This window comes from Tiliqua scincoides, chromosome 1 (genome assembly GCF_035046505.1).
Source record: "Tiliqua scincoides isolate rTilSci1 chromosome 1, rTilSci1.hap2, whole genome shotgun sequence".
Lineage (NCBI taxonomy): Eukaryota > Metazoa > Chordata > Lepidosauria > Squamata > Scincidae > Tiliqua > Tiliqua scincoides.
In genome coordinates, this window is record NC_089821.1 from 78,328,516 (window position 1) to 78,346,071 (window position 17,556).

The 17,556-nt window shown below is 41.8% G+C and overlaps 1 protein-coding gene across 6 annotated transcripts in view; it reads right to left on the bottom strand.

Annotated features, from left to right (window-relative positions):
• Window positions 1–1,390: 1,390 nt before the first annotated feature.
• The window catches only part of CLASP1 (cytoplasmic linker associated protein 1), a 213,446-nt gene continuing 197,280 nt past the window's right edge, over window positions 1,391–17,556 (bottom strand). For 5 of the 6 annotated variants that reach the window (XM_066611749.1, XM_066611747.1, XM_066611748.1 and 2 more), the window contains 3 exons: window positions 12,370–12,576; window positions 6,373–6,489; window positions 1,391–4,071 (listed from right to left, as the gene is read on the bottom strand). In XM_066611749.1, the coding sequence (XP_066467846.1) occupies window positions 3,985–4,071; window positions 6,373–6,489; window positions 12,370–12,576 (411 nt within the window). In that variant the 3' untranslated portion in view covers window positions 1,391–3,984. The remainder of the gene's footprint in view (window positions 4,072–6,372; window positions 6,490–12,369; window positions 12,577–17,556) is intronic. The other variant, XM_066611750.1, reaches the window with a different exon arrangement.

The window sequence follows — 17,556 nt, forward strand, 5'->3', positions numbered from 1 at the left end:
TATGAAGGAGCTCCTTGTTTGCATGGTCCCTGTACATAAAAACCAGAAGTTTTGTGCTTCCTGGTTTGGAAAACCACACAATGGAACATGGTAAGGAAGTGGATCAACACAGCTTACATCTGCAGCAGGCTGGAAGGAGGTGCTGGCAGACTTGGGATGAAAGGCACAGTCCTTCTACCAACAACCTACTTTATAGGTTAATGTATCAAGCATGTTGTAACAAACATATGCCAAGCATCTGGCTTTTTCCTAAGTAAACCTTGGTGGCTTTGAATCCCAACGTTGCATATACGCAACAGGGATCAAATGTGTACACCTGTGGGCTGGGCAGAAATAGGTTCGTTCTTCTATTGGTAATTAGACAACTATTTCTCAATACACTAAAACTAATTAATACTTCTGATTGTAAGAATCAAGCTTTGTCAAGAATTCTTTTGCCAAGAACCAGAATTAAAGGTGCCACCTGACAGGTGATTCTATGATTCTTCCAACCTTTTCTTCATTAATGAAGTTTCCTTAAAGAGAAGGATACCATAATATAAGTTGTAGAAAACAGGAGGGAGGGCAATTTGCCTAGCCAAAGATCCTCTGCCCAAGACAGAAAACTTTGCAGAGAGCAAAAAGTTCTGACATTCCTGCATCTTAAAAAAAAAAATTAAAAAGTGAACAAGTAATAGTATGCAATTATTTCTACACACACATTTATTGTGGCAGAATTTTTGTGGTCAAATGTTGATATGTATATGTAAGTTGCATATAGATACCAAAAGCACAGAAGTATGCTATACCTGTTGCTGTTTCTTGTGTTTTCTTGGGACCAATTCTGATTTTTTCCTCATTTCTAGTGATGAATAGACACCTACTGGCTTTCCAGACCACTTCATACATCTGATGAAGCAGAATGAAGCTCACAAAAGCTTATGCCACAATAAATTTATTAGCCTTTAAGAGGTGCCACAAAACTCTTGGTAGTTTTTACTTCAACAGACTAAAATAGGTATCCTGAAATTTGTCACTGTCTCTGAGAATCTTTGCTTTCAACCATCTGACACAGCTTTTAATTGTTCTGATTCTTGACATTAGAGCAGGTACTAATAACAGAGAAATATTACCTGTACAATATATTCCTGAAGTGGAAGTGAAAGTTGAACTTTAGTTGGAATATTTAGTGCCAACATCTTTCAAAACAAACAGAAAAACTTGCTTGGTTTTCAGCAAAAACTTAAGCTCAATAGATTTCAGTACACTGAAGATATAATGAACCAATGACTTCAAGATGTTTGCAAAGAAGTGATCCAGTCTTGCAGTCATATGTCTGAAAAATCCTGAACCACTTCAGGCAGTCTTCACCCTGATGATCAGTTTACCTTTATGACCAGGCTCTCTAGTGCAAAAAAGCTCCCATGAGGACTTAAATTTAACTTTCATTTATTCTACGGCAAACTCAAAAGGTTTTGTTTTATTTTTTAGCAAATTCTATCATGTAAATGTTAACATAAAAACATCTGTACATTTGCCATGATACACTCAAAAGTGAAACAAATAAGATATAAATACAGATATGGATGTAACATGACAAAAGCGCAAAAAAATTAAAATAAAATAACCAACTCAAATATAGAAATTAAATACATGCATGTGAACACTGTGCCAACAAACTTTGTTTCTGATGGCTGACTGTTTTGAGTGGCCCATCTTTCCCATTTAAAACATTATTACTGTAAGCAAAGTCCTGCAGCATTCTACAAACATTTCTCTGTTGTCCTTTAATATGAACTATTACACTTGATAAATAAAGGGGCTGGGAGGGAAGTAGAAAGAAGATTATATGACAATGTTGCAAGTTACATTACTTATAAGGGTTATTGAGTAGCTAGTACGAAGCAATAGAAAAAGTCTTGTGTATTATAATCCAGGCAAGCACACATAGTGTACCTTTTCAGAGTAAGCCACATGCCTCAGTTTATTCAGCACTACATAAGAGACCTACAGTACTTCAGATGGTGAAAGGGGTTGCATTGGTTTGTTTGCTCATGCCCTGGTAACACTAGTGTGTGCCCCAGCAACAGCATGGATGTGACCATCTAAGGCAACCAGACAGCAGGCAGGGTTGTTCTGTACAGATTCTCAGATATAAAGGCCTGGAGTGGAGAGGGAGTGGATGTAGGGGAGGATGGAGAATACAAAGAAAAGAAACTTCTCTCTTTCAAAAGGTCTGAAAAGTTAAAGCCCTGCATAAGGAGACAGCAAGGAAAAGGCAATTGCAGACATTTAGACAGTGCTGGAAAAAGATGATGCCCTCCCCACCTGGCAGCTAATGCCAAGAACATGCATATTTGTCTCTACCAGCATCTAAGGATTGGCAGCCCAAGAGACCCCACCCATCCTTCCATTGTACTGCTTTAAAGAAAGCAAATGGATGCCAACTAAGCTAGCCCTTTGAGTACTACCTAAAGAAAGAGGGTCATGCCAAACACTGTAAGAGAAGGAAAATTAGTTGCTATGTACACAAAACAAGATTATAAATAATCCAGATTGCATGGGGGGTTAGGGTGGCTGACACACTCCTGAAGTACTCAAAGGATGGGGAACCTTTGATGGTAGTTTTAACAGAACAAGTGTCACACTAAAAAGCATTTGTTGACAAACAAAGCAGTATTTTTATTCAGAAAGGAAGGCCTGGTTATCTGAGTTGCAGTTCCAAGAAAGCCAATCAGCTCTGGAAAGTACATATTTCTTACTGAGGGCTGAAGCGTTGTAGCAAATTCCATATATGATTCCTAAGACATGGTTGTCAGTTCCTCTGATAGTTACAGTGCTGATGCTCCACCAGTTCAGATACATTACAGTGCATTCACTCTCAGTGCATACGAACAGATTTCATAGTGTTAGAGAAAATTGTTACCAAAGGAATTTAGTTCCTAACAAATACTGCAAAAGAACAGAGTTCCATTTAAAGAGCAATTAAACAAAAAGCAAACAGATACGTCATCGGTAGAACCTCCTCTAGAGCACAAAGTTAGAATATATTATAGACATTTGCAGGTTTTTTTTTTTGTTAAATAAATGGGGGGTCGTCCCTTACCAGTTTCAGGATATTAAAAAATACTGTCAGAAAAAGACTATTTGGAAAGCTATTCAAAACAAATATAACAAAAATATTTAAATACAAAGCAGAACAGCTGATTGCAGCCATATTAAGTTTTTTCCTTCAAAGGGAAAACACATCAATTATAACCAAAAAGAAAAAAGGAAATAATGAAATGCATACTAAAGAAAAACAAAATTGAACAATCAACACAGAAGCATGTCTCAAAGTAACTTATTTTGGATTAATGGGATCTCCCGTATACAGCTGCACCATCTCTCATTTGCTGAGGATTCAGGGGAATTTCCACAACCTGCATTGTTCAGATGATGGTATAATAAAAAAATATTATTGGAGGAGACCATACAAGCTGATCTTGTAGCTGTACAGGTTTCTTCTGAAAAGAGCCAGATAATACCAAATTTCAAACCGAGTTTTAAAATCATGGCATGTTCTAGAAATTGGAAAAATGGGAGGAACTATTCCAAAATTCACATTTAAAAGAAAAGAGAATTTATCAAGTTTAAATAACTTCATGTAAACCCAAACTCTGTATTAATTTAATACACTCCCTTTGATTCAAGCACTAATGTGTTACACAGATTTGGAACCCTACCAGGTTTTTGGAAAACTAGCAGGTACCTGCAGTGTGTTTAAGTATGGCTTTCGACTACTTTTTTTTTTTTTAAATGAAGACTGCAACCCCAGGCCTTACTTTCTTTACATTCAATACCAAGAATATCCTACAATAAAAAGCTTTTAAAAGACTAAAATACTGATTGCAATAAATATCTGCATGGCCTCTGTCAGCGGATGGAGCGTGCTGATGAGGGGAGGGTCTCTGAGAGGCACAGCTGATTGCTTCTATGTCTACAAGTATGTCCAAAGAATCTCCATTAACTGTGCGTGGAAACATCTGAAGATGAGCTGCTGTTGCTGTTAGTAGTCTGGGCCCTCTTTATGTACAAGTTGAGGAGCTTCATCTGAAAAAGAGAAAACCAAAGAGATGGCTTTTCATTATTAGCTCCAACCCAGTTCTCATTTCCATAGCTATTTCTACAATATGAACTTACGACCATGGATCATAAGTGGTAACCTGACCACAGATCAGTGCACCTTGCTAATCAGGTGGTACAGTACTAAATGGTCGTTGTATTAATGTGCTGGATGTCACAGTATGTTAATGAAGCCATTCAGTTATACTTTTGTTCTTGAACTGTTAATCCTATGCTTAGAGGTGTTTGAAAATTATGTTATTTACCTTACTCAGAAGTAAGCCTATTGTGTTCAGAAAGACTATCTTACTCACTAGAAACAAACACCTCTCTACCTTTACATTTAAAAAAAAACCCTTAAATTACACCCCTCTAAACAGTGAGGCGACATATACAAATTCTAAGCAGTAATATGCCAGTGTTAAAAATTGGGGCACTTGTAATAGCGAATTTAAGAGTTCACCTCTCCTGAATTCATTAATAAGAGAGCAAGGGTATGGCTTGCAATGAGTTTGCCATGCTGCAATTACTGCCTGTTACTGCAGTAACCTTCCCCCTTCTGACCCACAAATTACCTAGCAGTGCTTCAGCAAAAGGGAGATTGCTCTGCTGATCAGAATCCCAAATGCAAGTAGCCCCAGGACACAGAATTTCCAAGGTGCCTGATGTCTGCACTCCAACACATTTTAAAACTATAAAGGCACTTGGTTGCTTTGCCAGGGAGCAGGGGGGACCTTGCAAAGAGGCCTCTTGAAAGGCCCATCTGTAGCTGCTCCTGCCATCAGTAGGTATTTGGGGAGGCAAGGGAAACAGGCAGTGAAGGAGGTGTTAATGGAAGAGGCTGAGGGCCAAATTCAGCCCTGTCATGTTACTGATGTACATTGGAGTCCATACTTCAGAAAAGGCTTAGGAAAAAGTAAATTTTGCCTGAGGGAGTATTTAACAGCTCTGGACAACAGGTTGCTGCACTGCTGTAGGCTAAAACATAAGCCTTCTTGGGCTTGAGCAGTCTGCCTGCTGGAGACCAGGCCCAACCCACCACAGCCCAAGCAGAGTGGACTGGCAAAGGAGGATTCAAAGAGCCCACCAATGGTGCCAGAGATTGACATGGGTTGAGGCTGGAGGGGCTGAGGCTCTGCCAATCCCCACACAGTCACCAGCAAATGGTGGCCTCCCAAGCCTCATGGCTGTGGCAGGGCACCGGGTGACTGAACTGGGGCCAGAAGACAACCTGCCCCAACCTGCATGCAAGCGAGCATGAGGCAGGGGATGGAAAGGTGAGGGATGTGAGCTTCGGCTGCTTTGAGGCTGGCTTATAGGCAGGAAAGGCATGGCCCCAGGGAATACAGCCAGGTGGAAAGGCCAATGAGAAGTCCAGAGGCCTGGAGGGAGAGCAGCCCCATTAGTCAGAGGTCAACATAACTCCCTGTGAAATAGTAAATAATATTGTCTCCCTGTGAAACTCCCTATGAATTCCCTGGAGACCTGGAGGGAGGATAAACTGTGAGAGAATCCCCTTCCCTGAGCCCATATGAGGTCTTCTCACTGCCCAGATTGAAGGTCCCCCCCCCTTCATTTGGAGGCAGAACCACACAAGGCTTGAGCCTGCCCCCAAGCCCATTAATGCAGGGGGAATCTGCCTGTCTCCTGCCTTGGAAGGAAGAGCCCAGCTGGGGCTTTTTCTGGCTTCTTATTAGCTTTTTATTCTACTTATTGAGCCTATTTCTGAACTTAATGAATGGGAATTTATACATTACTAGACTTTCCATTTTACTGGATGCAGAAGGAACAGATACACCTTCATTTAAACACAAAACTGTTATTTTTTTTAATAATTGGGGTTCCCTTGATGCTATTATGATGCTCTTGTAACCTTTCCACTCCTGATCCAGGAGTGGAAAAAAAAAAGAAATCAAGGCAATGGTGCTTTGCCATTATCTTTGTGTCACACCTATATGTCTTTATATTTTCTACACGCTGCTATGGTAGAGAAGAAGTTCCTCAACAATTCAGCTAGGGGGGCCTTATCTCTAGTCCAACACAAAAGGCAGCAATGTTTCTCCAGATCTAACAATAATCTGAAATCCACAACTAATCCACAGTTTGAAAGATGTTACAGAATACTTCAATAACCTTTTAATATGTACACACAGGTGCTTCTAAATACTTGCTAAGCCAGCACACCAGTTGGGGACTATGGCTTTAAAGATTGCCCAATGACTGTGTTACAGCAACCATATATGCATGCTGTTCAAATTCCTGATGTTACACAAGAAACTATGTATGTACCTTGCTCCCAGTGAGCTGTGCAAGGTGAGGCTTCAGTTCTTCACCAATGACTGAATAAATTGCCACGAGGCAAAATACACTGGCTTTGCGGACGCTGCTCTCTGTATTGTCATAGCCCTAGAAACAACATATAAGAGTTGTTAGTCAAAAGTTTCTTCTCAAGATCTCTTTTCTTCCAATGGCAAGAGTCAAAAGAATGAATGGGACAGGTGCATGACACCTTGAAAGGAGGCAGTTAAAATCTGTGGGGACACTGCAAAGGTCAGCTGCTATTGCATCACTGCAACAAGATTTACGAGTAGTTAAACCAATGGAGATCTAGCCACTTAGAAAGTGCTTTTTCACAGAAGATGTATAAAAATCTCACTGCAGTAATAGCAAATACTAAGATCTTGCTTAATTAAATGTATGGGGTTGACTCGTATGAGTAGAAATGTTTGACAATTTCCCTTGGCAGCCCCCTGCACTCCTGAAAATATACTTATGAAAACTGAGAACCCTCTGGGTCACAGTGGCATGCGGTATGGGGGGCTATAGTAGACAGCAGCATTTGCAAAAATCACCTCTCCCCCTTGTTCAAACAGAAGATGTTTCTATTCATGAAGGATATGCTTAGGTTCCACACTGTGGTTAAGATGGACAGACAAACCATAAGTGTAGAAGCTAAGTCTGTTGGGAAACTGACATTTAAAAAAATTTAGGTGAAATTTGCATATTCATAGACCACTGGTTGGCAAATGGTTCCTGACTATATTATTCAATGTGGATGGTTCTAGAAATTCAATTATTTTGCTACAATAAGTAGTATTTAGAAACAGAATGTCAGTTTAACCAAGAGAAATTTTAAAGAGATATACTGAAAAAAGAAGCTCAATTTGATATTGGCAAAAGGTAGGATTTAAGGGCACTACCTACAGCAATAGTGGATTCCCCCCTGCTACACACACAATCCCCATGAGTGTAGATAATGGTTCTCTGTCTTGTATCCTAGCTTCTATGTATCAGTTGCCAACGACCTATGTCCAATTGTCGTTTGGACATAGGTCGTTGGCAACTGATACACAGAAGCTAGGATACAAGACAGAGAACCATTATCTACGCTCCTGGGGATTGTGTATGTAGCAGGGGGGAATCCACTATTGCTGTAGGTAGTGCCCTTAAATCCTACCTACCTTGTAATGTGGTACAACACTGCAACTAACTGTGTTGTCACAGATGCCATATGTGGTGTATGTGTGTGTGAGGCAGCAGCACAGTGGGTCTGTGGAGAGTGTATACAAACAATTGCCTTAGCCTATGCAACTCATCAGTGGATGGAATGCATATGTCCCTTTTATTTTTTATTAATCAATGGATTGGCTGTCTCAGTGAATAAAATTTGAGTTGTTAGCAGAGCAGAAGACTGGACCCTGCTCCCTTTAAAACCTAAGCAAGGGCTAACATGACAATATATCTTGTGTTCAAGAAAGGAAGCCCTTGGTTGACATGTACAGATACTTTTTTCTATTTTAAACAGTGTCTGTATATTCAAACTTACTCTGCAGTTTAGAAGGACTTTTTCTCCTCCCTGCCCCTGAAAGCTGGCATTCCCCAAAATTCCTAGATGGGATAGAAAGTGGGTACTCACTACCCACTTCTCTCTATCTCACATGGAGACACAATAGTGAGAGTACACAGCAAAGCCCCTGAAAGAGAAGTGGGTAGTCCCTGTGCATAAGAAAACCATATGCTCAAGTAAGCCCAACAGGGGTTTGGGTACGGTTGTGAATTTGTAACCAAGAAAATTTTTGCAAAGGAGAGAGCGCAAAGTTTTATGACTTTATGATTGCTTGCCACTTAGTTGCTGCTGAAGGTGTGAGAGATCCCTTGCTTAAGTAACACAATGGGAGAGCATAATGGGAAACACCATTACACAATGCAGACATCACACAGGCATTACACAGGCTTCATGGCAGAGATGTTGTATGTTATTTATGATGGTAAAGTTGCTGTCTAATGGGAACCACAACATGCACAGAACTACATTTTACATACTGCTCTCCAAATCAGTAGACATAATTGCTGAGGGAATATAGCATTGCCTATTGTTGTCTAAATGCTGGGGCAGTACTATATTACCTCAACAGAAACACAATCTTGGGGACATATGTTTAAATTGCACAAAGTACCTGAGTAATTGCTGAAAACCCTAATTCAGAAGAAGCCCCAGGAAGAGGAAAAGCCCCTTTGCTTTATAATCTGCTTGTGCCCTGGGCAAAGACTGACCTCTGCTGGGGGAATTATACAAATATCTTCAGCCTATACTGTATTCCCAACATTTCTCCTGCTGCCTACCACTAGACCAGATCTTGCAAAAAATCTCATGGGTTTTGTCCCACCAAAGCTGAAGCCAGAAGCAGCACGGCCAAAATTGCACTGATGAATTCAGTCTTTAATGAGCACCCGTCCAGGAGAATCACCAATGAGTTTATTGAGAAAAGTGTCTCGGAGATGCTGGCGTCTTTCATTGTAAGTGCCTCTGAAGTCCTGTGGCTTCATTTATGGACTAAATTTATGGACTTTATATGACCAGGACACTTTCTTCTTAACAAGTGGGATAAAGTATAAAATATGAATTCCTTCATCCATTTTTAGTACAGAGTTCTTGAGCTCTATTTCTAGGCTTCCACCTAAAAATTATTTGTTCCACCACTTTCTGGTCAACTTTGGGTAGATTCAGAGTACTAGGAGACACTGGGTAAGTATTTCATTACTGAGCATTATTTATTTATTTATTAAATAAAAGGCAGGTCATATTGTGGAAAAAGGGACCAACTGTAAATCATAACATCTGGTTTCATTTTGACAAGGTAATAATTTGCTTAACTCATACAATCCCATGCTTTTCTTAGGCTATTTTTAATTTATAGTCTTTATTCCATGAACTATGTGAACATGACAGAACAGTATTTTGAACAGACTGAAAGCAAAACACTTGAGTCATATTTGAAAAGGTGTGACACAATCCAGCTATGAGTGACTTTCCCAAGCACTGGTGTGACCTCACCCTCAAACATGGGACTTGTGGAACCACTGGGCTCAAGCCATATGTGTTTTCCTTCCAGTGAAATGTAGCAATCATGTTTAGCTATGCTAAATATATATATGATTTATATTTATCAGTTCTCAGGCATAGCTAAATATGATTGCCACATTTCACTGGAAAGAAAACCCATATGGCTGAGCCCAGTGGTTCCCAAATTCTCTGGGAGTTTGAGAACCGCAGTAGGTCTTTGCAGGGGAGGGGGGAATGCAGCAATGTGATCCCCAGGATCACACCACTGCCAGGGGTGACAGGGGCTTCATTCTACTCACCACCACCATCAGCAGCCTCCCAGGGGTGCAGGGAACCCAAGTCTCAGAAAATCTAAAAATAAAGATCGCAGCCCACTTCCAGTTTTGGGATCATATTGCTGCATCCTCCCCTCCTAGCCCCTTAGAGAGGCAGAGACAGAGCTCCTCAAGCTGGGGAGTCATGATGCCCTGCTTTGAGAACCTCTGACTTAACATCTCCTGTGCATTCTGATGGAGCCTTCCTCATATTGAGCAAGGACAAAGTAACTTGTTCCTCTTTGGTAGCAAAGGCCAGGTGTACCCAGAGGAAGAACCTCAAGTACGGACTGCACTATCCTAACCAATGTGCTCCCCACAAACAAAACTGGGTAGACACACTGGAGCTATGGGCAGACTGACAAGTTCAGCTGACTGAAAGAGAAGTTCTGTGCTGGACAAGTTGCATGCAAACCCTGTGAGGGGAAAAAAAGCCCTGTACTGAAGACTAGCAGTTGGTTTTTTTCAGAAGAAAAGCAGCCTCAGGAAGCTGTAATCCAAGTGGAACACTGGAAGTGAGGAAAGGATACTAACTCTTTCTCAGCTGATCATTTTTCTGCTGAAAATTGTCCTCGTCACACTCTTTTCATTTTCACAATGCTCTGACAACCGCAACTACAGTTCCTGATATATTTGCTTGTGACACACAATAAAACACTGATTCAACCGAAGAAGGCTTGGACAGCATTTAAGTACAGCACTCTGTTTCTTCCAGAATTTTGTGTACCACTGAGTGGTGCAATGGAAGAGCACTGGCACAGGAATCTTTCAAGCAGACTGAGCTGAGAGCAGAGACCTGCTCCATCTGAATACTGAGCGGCAAAGTAACTTCAACACCACACACTCTTTAGGACAACTAGGGATGCTGAGTGAATTAGCTGGAAAACTGCCAGAGCTTCTTACTATACTATGGCTCTTGTCTGCCCCAAACACAGGGCTGTGCCTCTAGGGCATAACTTGGCTCTGACCTTGTGCAGTAAGACTGCTGTCTAGAAACTTTCAGAGGGAAAAAAAATCAATAAATGTTGCTGCCAACGTTTTCCTATTCTTTGAGGCACAGGTCAAGAAAAACACAATTCACTTTGGCTTGTATATAAACCTTAGTGTTCAAGTATCTGAAGCATGAAAATGTGATAAGACTGGGCAAACTTAATGTTTGGGGAGAGGCTGTAGCTCATGAGAGAGTGTCTACTCTGCATGCAGAATGTACCAGGTTCAAACCCTGGCATCTCCAGGTTGCACAGTGAAAGACCTACCTGAAAACATGGAAAACTACTGCCAGTCATTGTAGAAGATACTAGACTTACAGCACAATCCTAACACACACATCCCCTGCTGATGCAGAAACACCAATGGGACACACACTGCATCCTCTTGGGGGGGGCAATCACTGTGAGCTCCCTGAGTTAAGGGAACCTGGGTCAAGCCTCCACTGCCCCAGAGGGTTTCCTTGAATCAGTACAGAACTGAGGGAAGCAAGGCAGAGAAAGGAACATGGATAGGATCCTGGCATTCACTGGGATTCACTCCTCCCCTATTCCATCTCCTGCCTGCCATTCCCTGCCCAGAAACTCAGTTCCTCCCCCTCCCTGCCCAATTCCTCCCACCGCCCACCCTGCCACCAACTTATCAGTGCTGGCAGTAGGTGGCTCCTCTGTTGCCATTGTGCGCACATACTGCCAGCCATGTGTGCTGACAACCTCATTGCCTAAGCCATCACAGTGACACATTGTGGCAGCAATTCCCCTAGCGGAAGGTGAATTCCACCAGTAGATCTATTGGGTTAGGATTGGGTCCTAAATGGACAAATGGTCTGACTCTGGAATGCAGCTTTATACTTTGGAATATACTGGAATATAATGGAACGCAGCTTTACACTTTGAGTTGTAATGAGGTACTACTTGACCACATCTAGAGCAACAACACGGCCCCTCTAGATGCTGACACTGAATCAGATTTGTTTAAAAATATGTAGCTGTTTTTCTATATATACAATTTGGCAAAATCCAGAAGCTTTACAAATGAGTTAAAAACATCTCAGCATTCTCTAAAAAAAAAAAAAAAATACAAACTCAGCCCAGTGACACCACAGCAAATTATTCAAGTTAGAAGACATCCTTAAAAGTCTGTCTAAAAATCAGCTTTTCAACTGATCCTTCAAAAAGTACATAGGCTCAGATTCAAATGGGTTACTCTAAGAACAGTATCCCCAAATACAGGAGCCACAACAGAGAAGACCCTGATTTATCTCTTAGCTAATTTTATTTTACTAGTTAGTGAAGAAATAGCTTGCCAAGAGGGCAGGGCAATAAAGACAGAGGATCTCTATGGAGACCTATGCTACACAACACCTAGTGGTTCCAGCTAAGTGGTGCCTCCCTTCCACAACTGCTATCTCGGGGCTACTAGAGAACAAGCTTGCCTTGATAGGAAGATAGGTTATCTGAGGGCAGGCTGTTCTGACTGAAGAAAGAACATTGTGACAAATATATGGTCTGATCTTGAATAATCTTAATTAGCCTGCCAGAAGCATGAAAGGCAGCTGCTGTAATGTTCAAGAACACACACGGCACACAGACAGGCAGACACACACGGTGACTGAATGATTTCACACAGGGTAGTATATACCTGCAACAACCCAGGAATGATGTCTTGAAGGAGCTGATGCAAAGATTCCTTTGAGATCCTTTCGATGACTTTTGTCTGCATCTTAATTGCAGCCAGATTAATTGGGTAGTCAGCTGTTTGAATGATGGGGCATAGCACTTTGATGCACTGTTCAGGGTGGATGGAGCTGGCCAGAGTGGAAGCGGCCTCCTCAGCAGCTCTAACAACCTGAAATTTGGGGAAGGGAAAAGAAAGAGGTACACATTTTAATTCACTTTTCTATCAGATCAGCAACTGACACAAGATGCTGTTGTCTCTATCAAGAGCAGTGGTCAAAAGGCCCTTTCCCAACAAAAAAATCTCACTGCTTCGAAGAGGCATGTTAGTAAAAACTGCAGAACGATGACTGCCAAGAATCATATTAAGAAAAAGTAAAACCTACAGCTTTCTGAAGCTACTGGTTTATGAAACAGCCCAATCCTGAGCTTCCCAGCACCTGCTAGAGCAGTGGCTCCAAGGTGGCTATTGCTGTATCCAGCAGGCACTGGGAGGCAGCCAGAAGTCTCCTCGAGGAAAGCCTTCCCTTCCCCTGGGGAAAGCCCCTAGCCCTACAATAGGACTTCTCAAGTCTGCATCGGCTATTTTGCCAGCGCAGACTTGAGAGACTCTATGCCTGGCCTTCTGGCCCAAGACAGAGTTCAGGATATAGCGGAGTTCCCGTCCCCTCCCTTCTTGGTTCCTCCCTCTGAGGCCACACCATTGCCCGGCAGTCACACTTATCCCTGGCAGTGGTGCGTCCTCCTCTTGCTGGCACTGGGCCTGGTGCCTGACTGGCGTGGGCCCAGCACTGGCACTCCCCACCTGAAGGTGCCATAAATGTACTTTATGGCATGTTTATAGCACCCAGCGCCGATACTATGGCACAGTGCCAGCGCTGGGCCACTTTAGGATTGGGCCCTTAGTTAGCAGAGTCTGTGTTCTGAGGCACCACTGCAACCATGCAGATTTCATGTAATCGCTGCAGTCTTCATTTTGTGACTGTGAGAAACTTTAGAAGAAGCTTAAGCATTTTTTGTTAGACAAAATCAGTAGTTTGGTCCAGACTCTGGTCTCCTCTGCAAATACAAAGGTGTAACATGCGGATGAATTCAAATATATGCAATAAAATACCCAAAAGAAATGAAAGGCATATTTCAGTTTCAGTCAATTTCTCTGGCATTGCAGGTTTTATGCATACAGGAGGAAATCTCTATTATAGTTCTGTTTCCTGGGCAGCAATCTGGATTCCAAGCGAAATCTGGGTTTGTGCATCAATGTACTCAATACAATCAATTCTTCACTCTAAGTTAAGGCAACAAATGTTTTTGAGCAAATATGTTCTCCCTTATGGTCACCCATTATATCATGGGTTATGTAAAGACTACATAAATAGTTATTTTATGTGAAAAAGTATACAGACATTTCACTTTCGAGAATAAAGAAGGTTCAACAGAAGAGGAAAATACAAGTGGTTTAGCTATTGCATATGGGTATTCAAGTCATTCAAGAGCATGGATATTGTTTTGGTGCAAAAAGTGTAGGAAACTCATCAGTTCCAAGAAAGTAAGCAAAAAGGGATTTTTGAAAGTGCTGCAAGAACGCACAGTTCTGGAAGTGAAGGGCCAAGAGTCTGAGGAGACATCTAAAGTGAGAGCGACTCTGAAGGGCAATTTGCAAGAGCCATTTTTAAGGTTTTTGTTAGATGGGGCTGCAGGCTCTCCTGTGGGCCTGAGCTGGCATTTGTGGTTAGCTCCTTCACAGCTTTCAGTCATTCTAACGGAGGAATTTCTTACAAGTTGTGTGAAGCCATCTATGCAATATGCCAAATGGTGTCCTCTTTTTTTCCCCTGGTGTGTTTTCCAGAACCAGTGATGACGAGTGGAGTAGTCCCTACACCTGTATTTTCCTCTCATTAGGTAAAGGGACAGGTGACAAACAAATCTTGTTTGCAGTTGGGACGCTGACAATACTCAAATAAAAGTCAAATATTGCCTTGCAAATTCCTTCTGCTCCTCTACTTCCTGTTCCAGTTTAAACAAATGCCAGCTCTGCCTGCAGCCATAGGAGGAGCGTCATCCCAAAGCAAGCTGCTCTCCCCATGCTAACTCAGTACCCAATCTTATCAGATGTGGTTGGACAGGACAAACGATGTTTATGAAAAAGAACATTCCTGTCCAAAACTGTAAGAGGAACTACCCTTTTGTGCTAGAATGACAATTATGTGACCTGAGTTCAAGAGGGCAGATGCCAAGAGCACTTGCAGGATGATTTTAGACATGCAGTGTAAGTTCTTGTAGGCCATCAAGCTCTAGAAGCTGACAGCGTTCCAAACCTTATAAAGGCCATGTCGCAATACAGGTCTGCTGAATTTGCCTCCTGATTAAAGCAAGCAGCAAACAATGCTATGAATGCACAGATTTCATGCTGTACCGTGAACGGTAAGGCCAAGCATATTTCAAATGCTGTTGGGGATGGAGGAAGAAGAGGCAACTGCTAATGGGACACAGGAAAACCTCTTCATATACTAGATAACCTAGAGCAAGCCTAGGGACAAAGGAGGAGAAAAAGGAATAAGTACACATGGAAGACAGGCCTCTCTGTTCCTTTTATTTTAGAAAGTCTTGAAGCCAAGGCCTTTGTTTGGACTATACAGTCTGTTCGCAGAAGGGACCTGACTCCAACCAAAACAGCCTCTATCCCATGTCTCTGCAGGTAGTTTCTTTAATTAGTGAGGCCTCAATCCTATCCAACTTTCCAGCGCTGACGCAATCATGCCAATGGGACATGCGCTGCAGCCTGTGGCAGGGGAGCACTCACTGGTGCCTCCTCAAGGTAAGGGAATGTTTGTTTCCTTACCTAAGGGCTGCATTGCGGCCGCATCGACACTACAAAGTTGGACAGGATTGGGCCCTGAGGTGCTCTTGTAATTAGACAGAGCTATATTTCTAGGCTTAAGTGATCTTCCAGAGAGGTCACTGCTTCCTGTGCAGTCCCCTTAGAGAAGCATGAGCAAGTGGCATCTTTCTAAATATCTGAACATTTATTTCATAGTCCCTGCTTAATCTTGTTCTAAAGCAGGATTATTTGTTCTCTTCTCCTACCCCACCACGTTCTATATCAAAACTTCTGGACCAGGAAAAATGCAAGTATCACGTTCAAATAAAATCAAAGTAACATATACATACTGTATACATATTCTGCATATATTTCTTCAAGTGGCATGTGTAATTCTGATCCTAATGTTTATCATTTTTAATATTTGAAATTTTTTTTACAAGAGCAGTGGTGAGAGGAAAAAAATATTAACAAATTAGAGGACAATAATTTTATACTGGTAAAGAGGAAAACAGGCCATTAACAATCCCAGTCAGAATGTTCACATCACTTCAAACACAACATTTTTCAGTGAAGGCAGCTCCACACATTCATTTATGAGTCATCAAATGTAAACAGAAACACTTTCTAACTGGGGGTATTATATAGGGAAGAGAAAACAATTCACCTTAAATAGATGAATATGGAAGTGTTAATATGAACCATTTTAGAACCCATTTGAACATTTCACCAGAGAGGCAAAACAAAGCACTGTTTTTGACAAACATTTTCCATATGTAGCTATGGCTGAGTAAGTTTGTAAGAACAAATGAGTTAATATTAACCAACTGGGAACAGAACAGAAAGGCAGATCCTTCTCTATGTAATGCTAACCAAGTGTTATCAAAACTATCAGAAAATAGTACTGTGTAGGTGATTTGTTTCGTTTCAGAAGCAAATTCAAAGTATTAAACATACTACATAACCATATAAATATTGTGACAGTGGACCTCACGTTTTTTATGCTTACCTGAAAGAAAACCAGCACTTGTGTACATACAATGAAATGCAATAAATGTACTAAAACCATCACATAGACAATTGTTAAAGGTATTTTAATGTTCACAGGCTGTTCCATTTTTCCACCAGCCATTATAAGCAGAGGCTGCCTAGGAAAGGCTAGTGATATGGACTGGAGACTGATTCCAGCCACCAGGCTCCAAAGGCACTACACAGGAACATTGCAGAGAAGTGATTTTCAACCTTTTTCATCTCATAGTGCACTGACAGAGTGCTAAAATTTTCAGGGCACACCATCAATTTTTTGACAACTGACTATCCACACCAGGTTGCCAGTGAGGAGCTCACATTTCCAATGGTCCAACTAAGAAAATCCCAAACTCCCATGGCATACCTGTGGAACATTCACAGCATATCAATGTGTCACAGCACACAAGTTAAAAATCACTGCTGTAGAGTGATGCAGTGACCTAAGTTTGAAGGGCCCCCAGCTAGTTTCTTCATTATACCATCTGGTTACCTGAGCAGTTGCTGAAAGGATGCTCCTTCAGGTTAGCCTTCTAAGAATTCCTTGTGGGCTACAGAGACCTGCAAAGTCACTATATGGCTGGTTGTTCCCAGGGGAAAAGCTTGGGGTGAGGTGGGGAAGCTGGATGGACGGGCTAGGCACAGCAGATGTGGCCTAGCGGTGTTATGTTGCCTGCTGCCAGGGACACTGATTCATTATCATTTGGAGTTGCAGTTGAAATAGGAATGCATAGCCATGGAGGCCGAATCCCCACCAGATGCATCCACAATGGGAATCTCTAACTCAACCATCTGGCATGAAAGGCATGCTGGAAAAAACCTTCTCTGTCACTGGGTCTCATACTTCAGGGCTCTCAGGGAACAGGCAGGCAGGGTTGAGCTATTCCTGTTGAGTAATTAAAAGTCCATACCCAGATCATGCAACAGCATTTTGTACTGTGGCTTGTATTTATTTATTACATCTATATTCCACCTTTCTTCCATCATAGACTCAAGATGTCATATGTGGTGTTCCCAGGAACTCTGCCACCAGACCCAGATCTGCTTAACTTCAGCAAAGTAGCAGCACCATATTCTGGGACTATGAACTGAGTGGTTGAGATGTTGGCTAAACTAGTGTGATATGTCCTGCCTCATCACTATGGACCTCTCTGATCCATCTTCTTTGTAATCTGCAGAGAAGACAAAGGTGGAACCTTCCTTAACTGAAAGGATAAAGCATTTCAAAATGCAACACCCACTCATCAGAAACACAAAGCAGATCAAGCCAGATAAAAGTCCAAGCTCTGAAAACAAATTCCTGTAAAC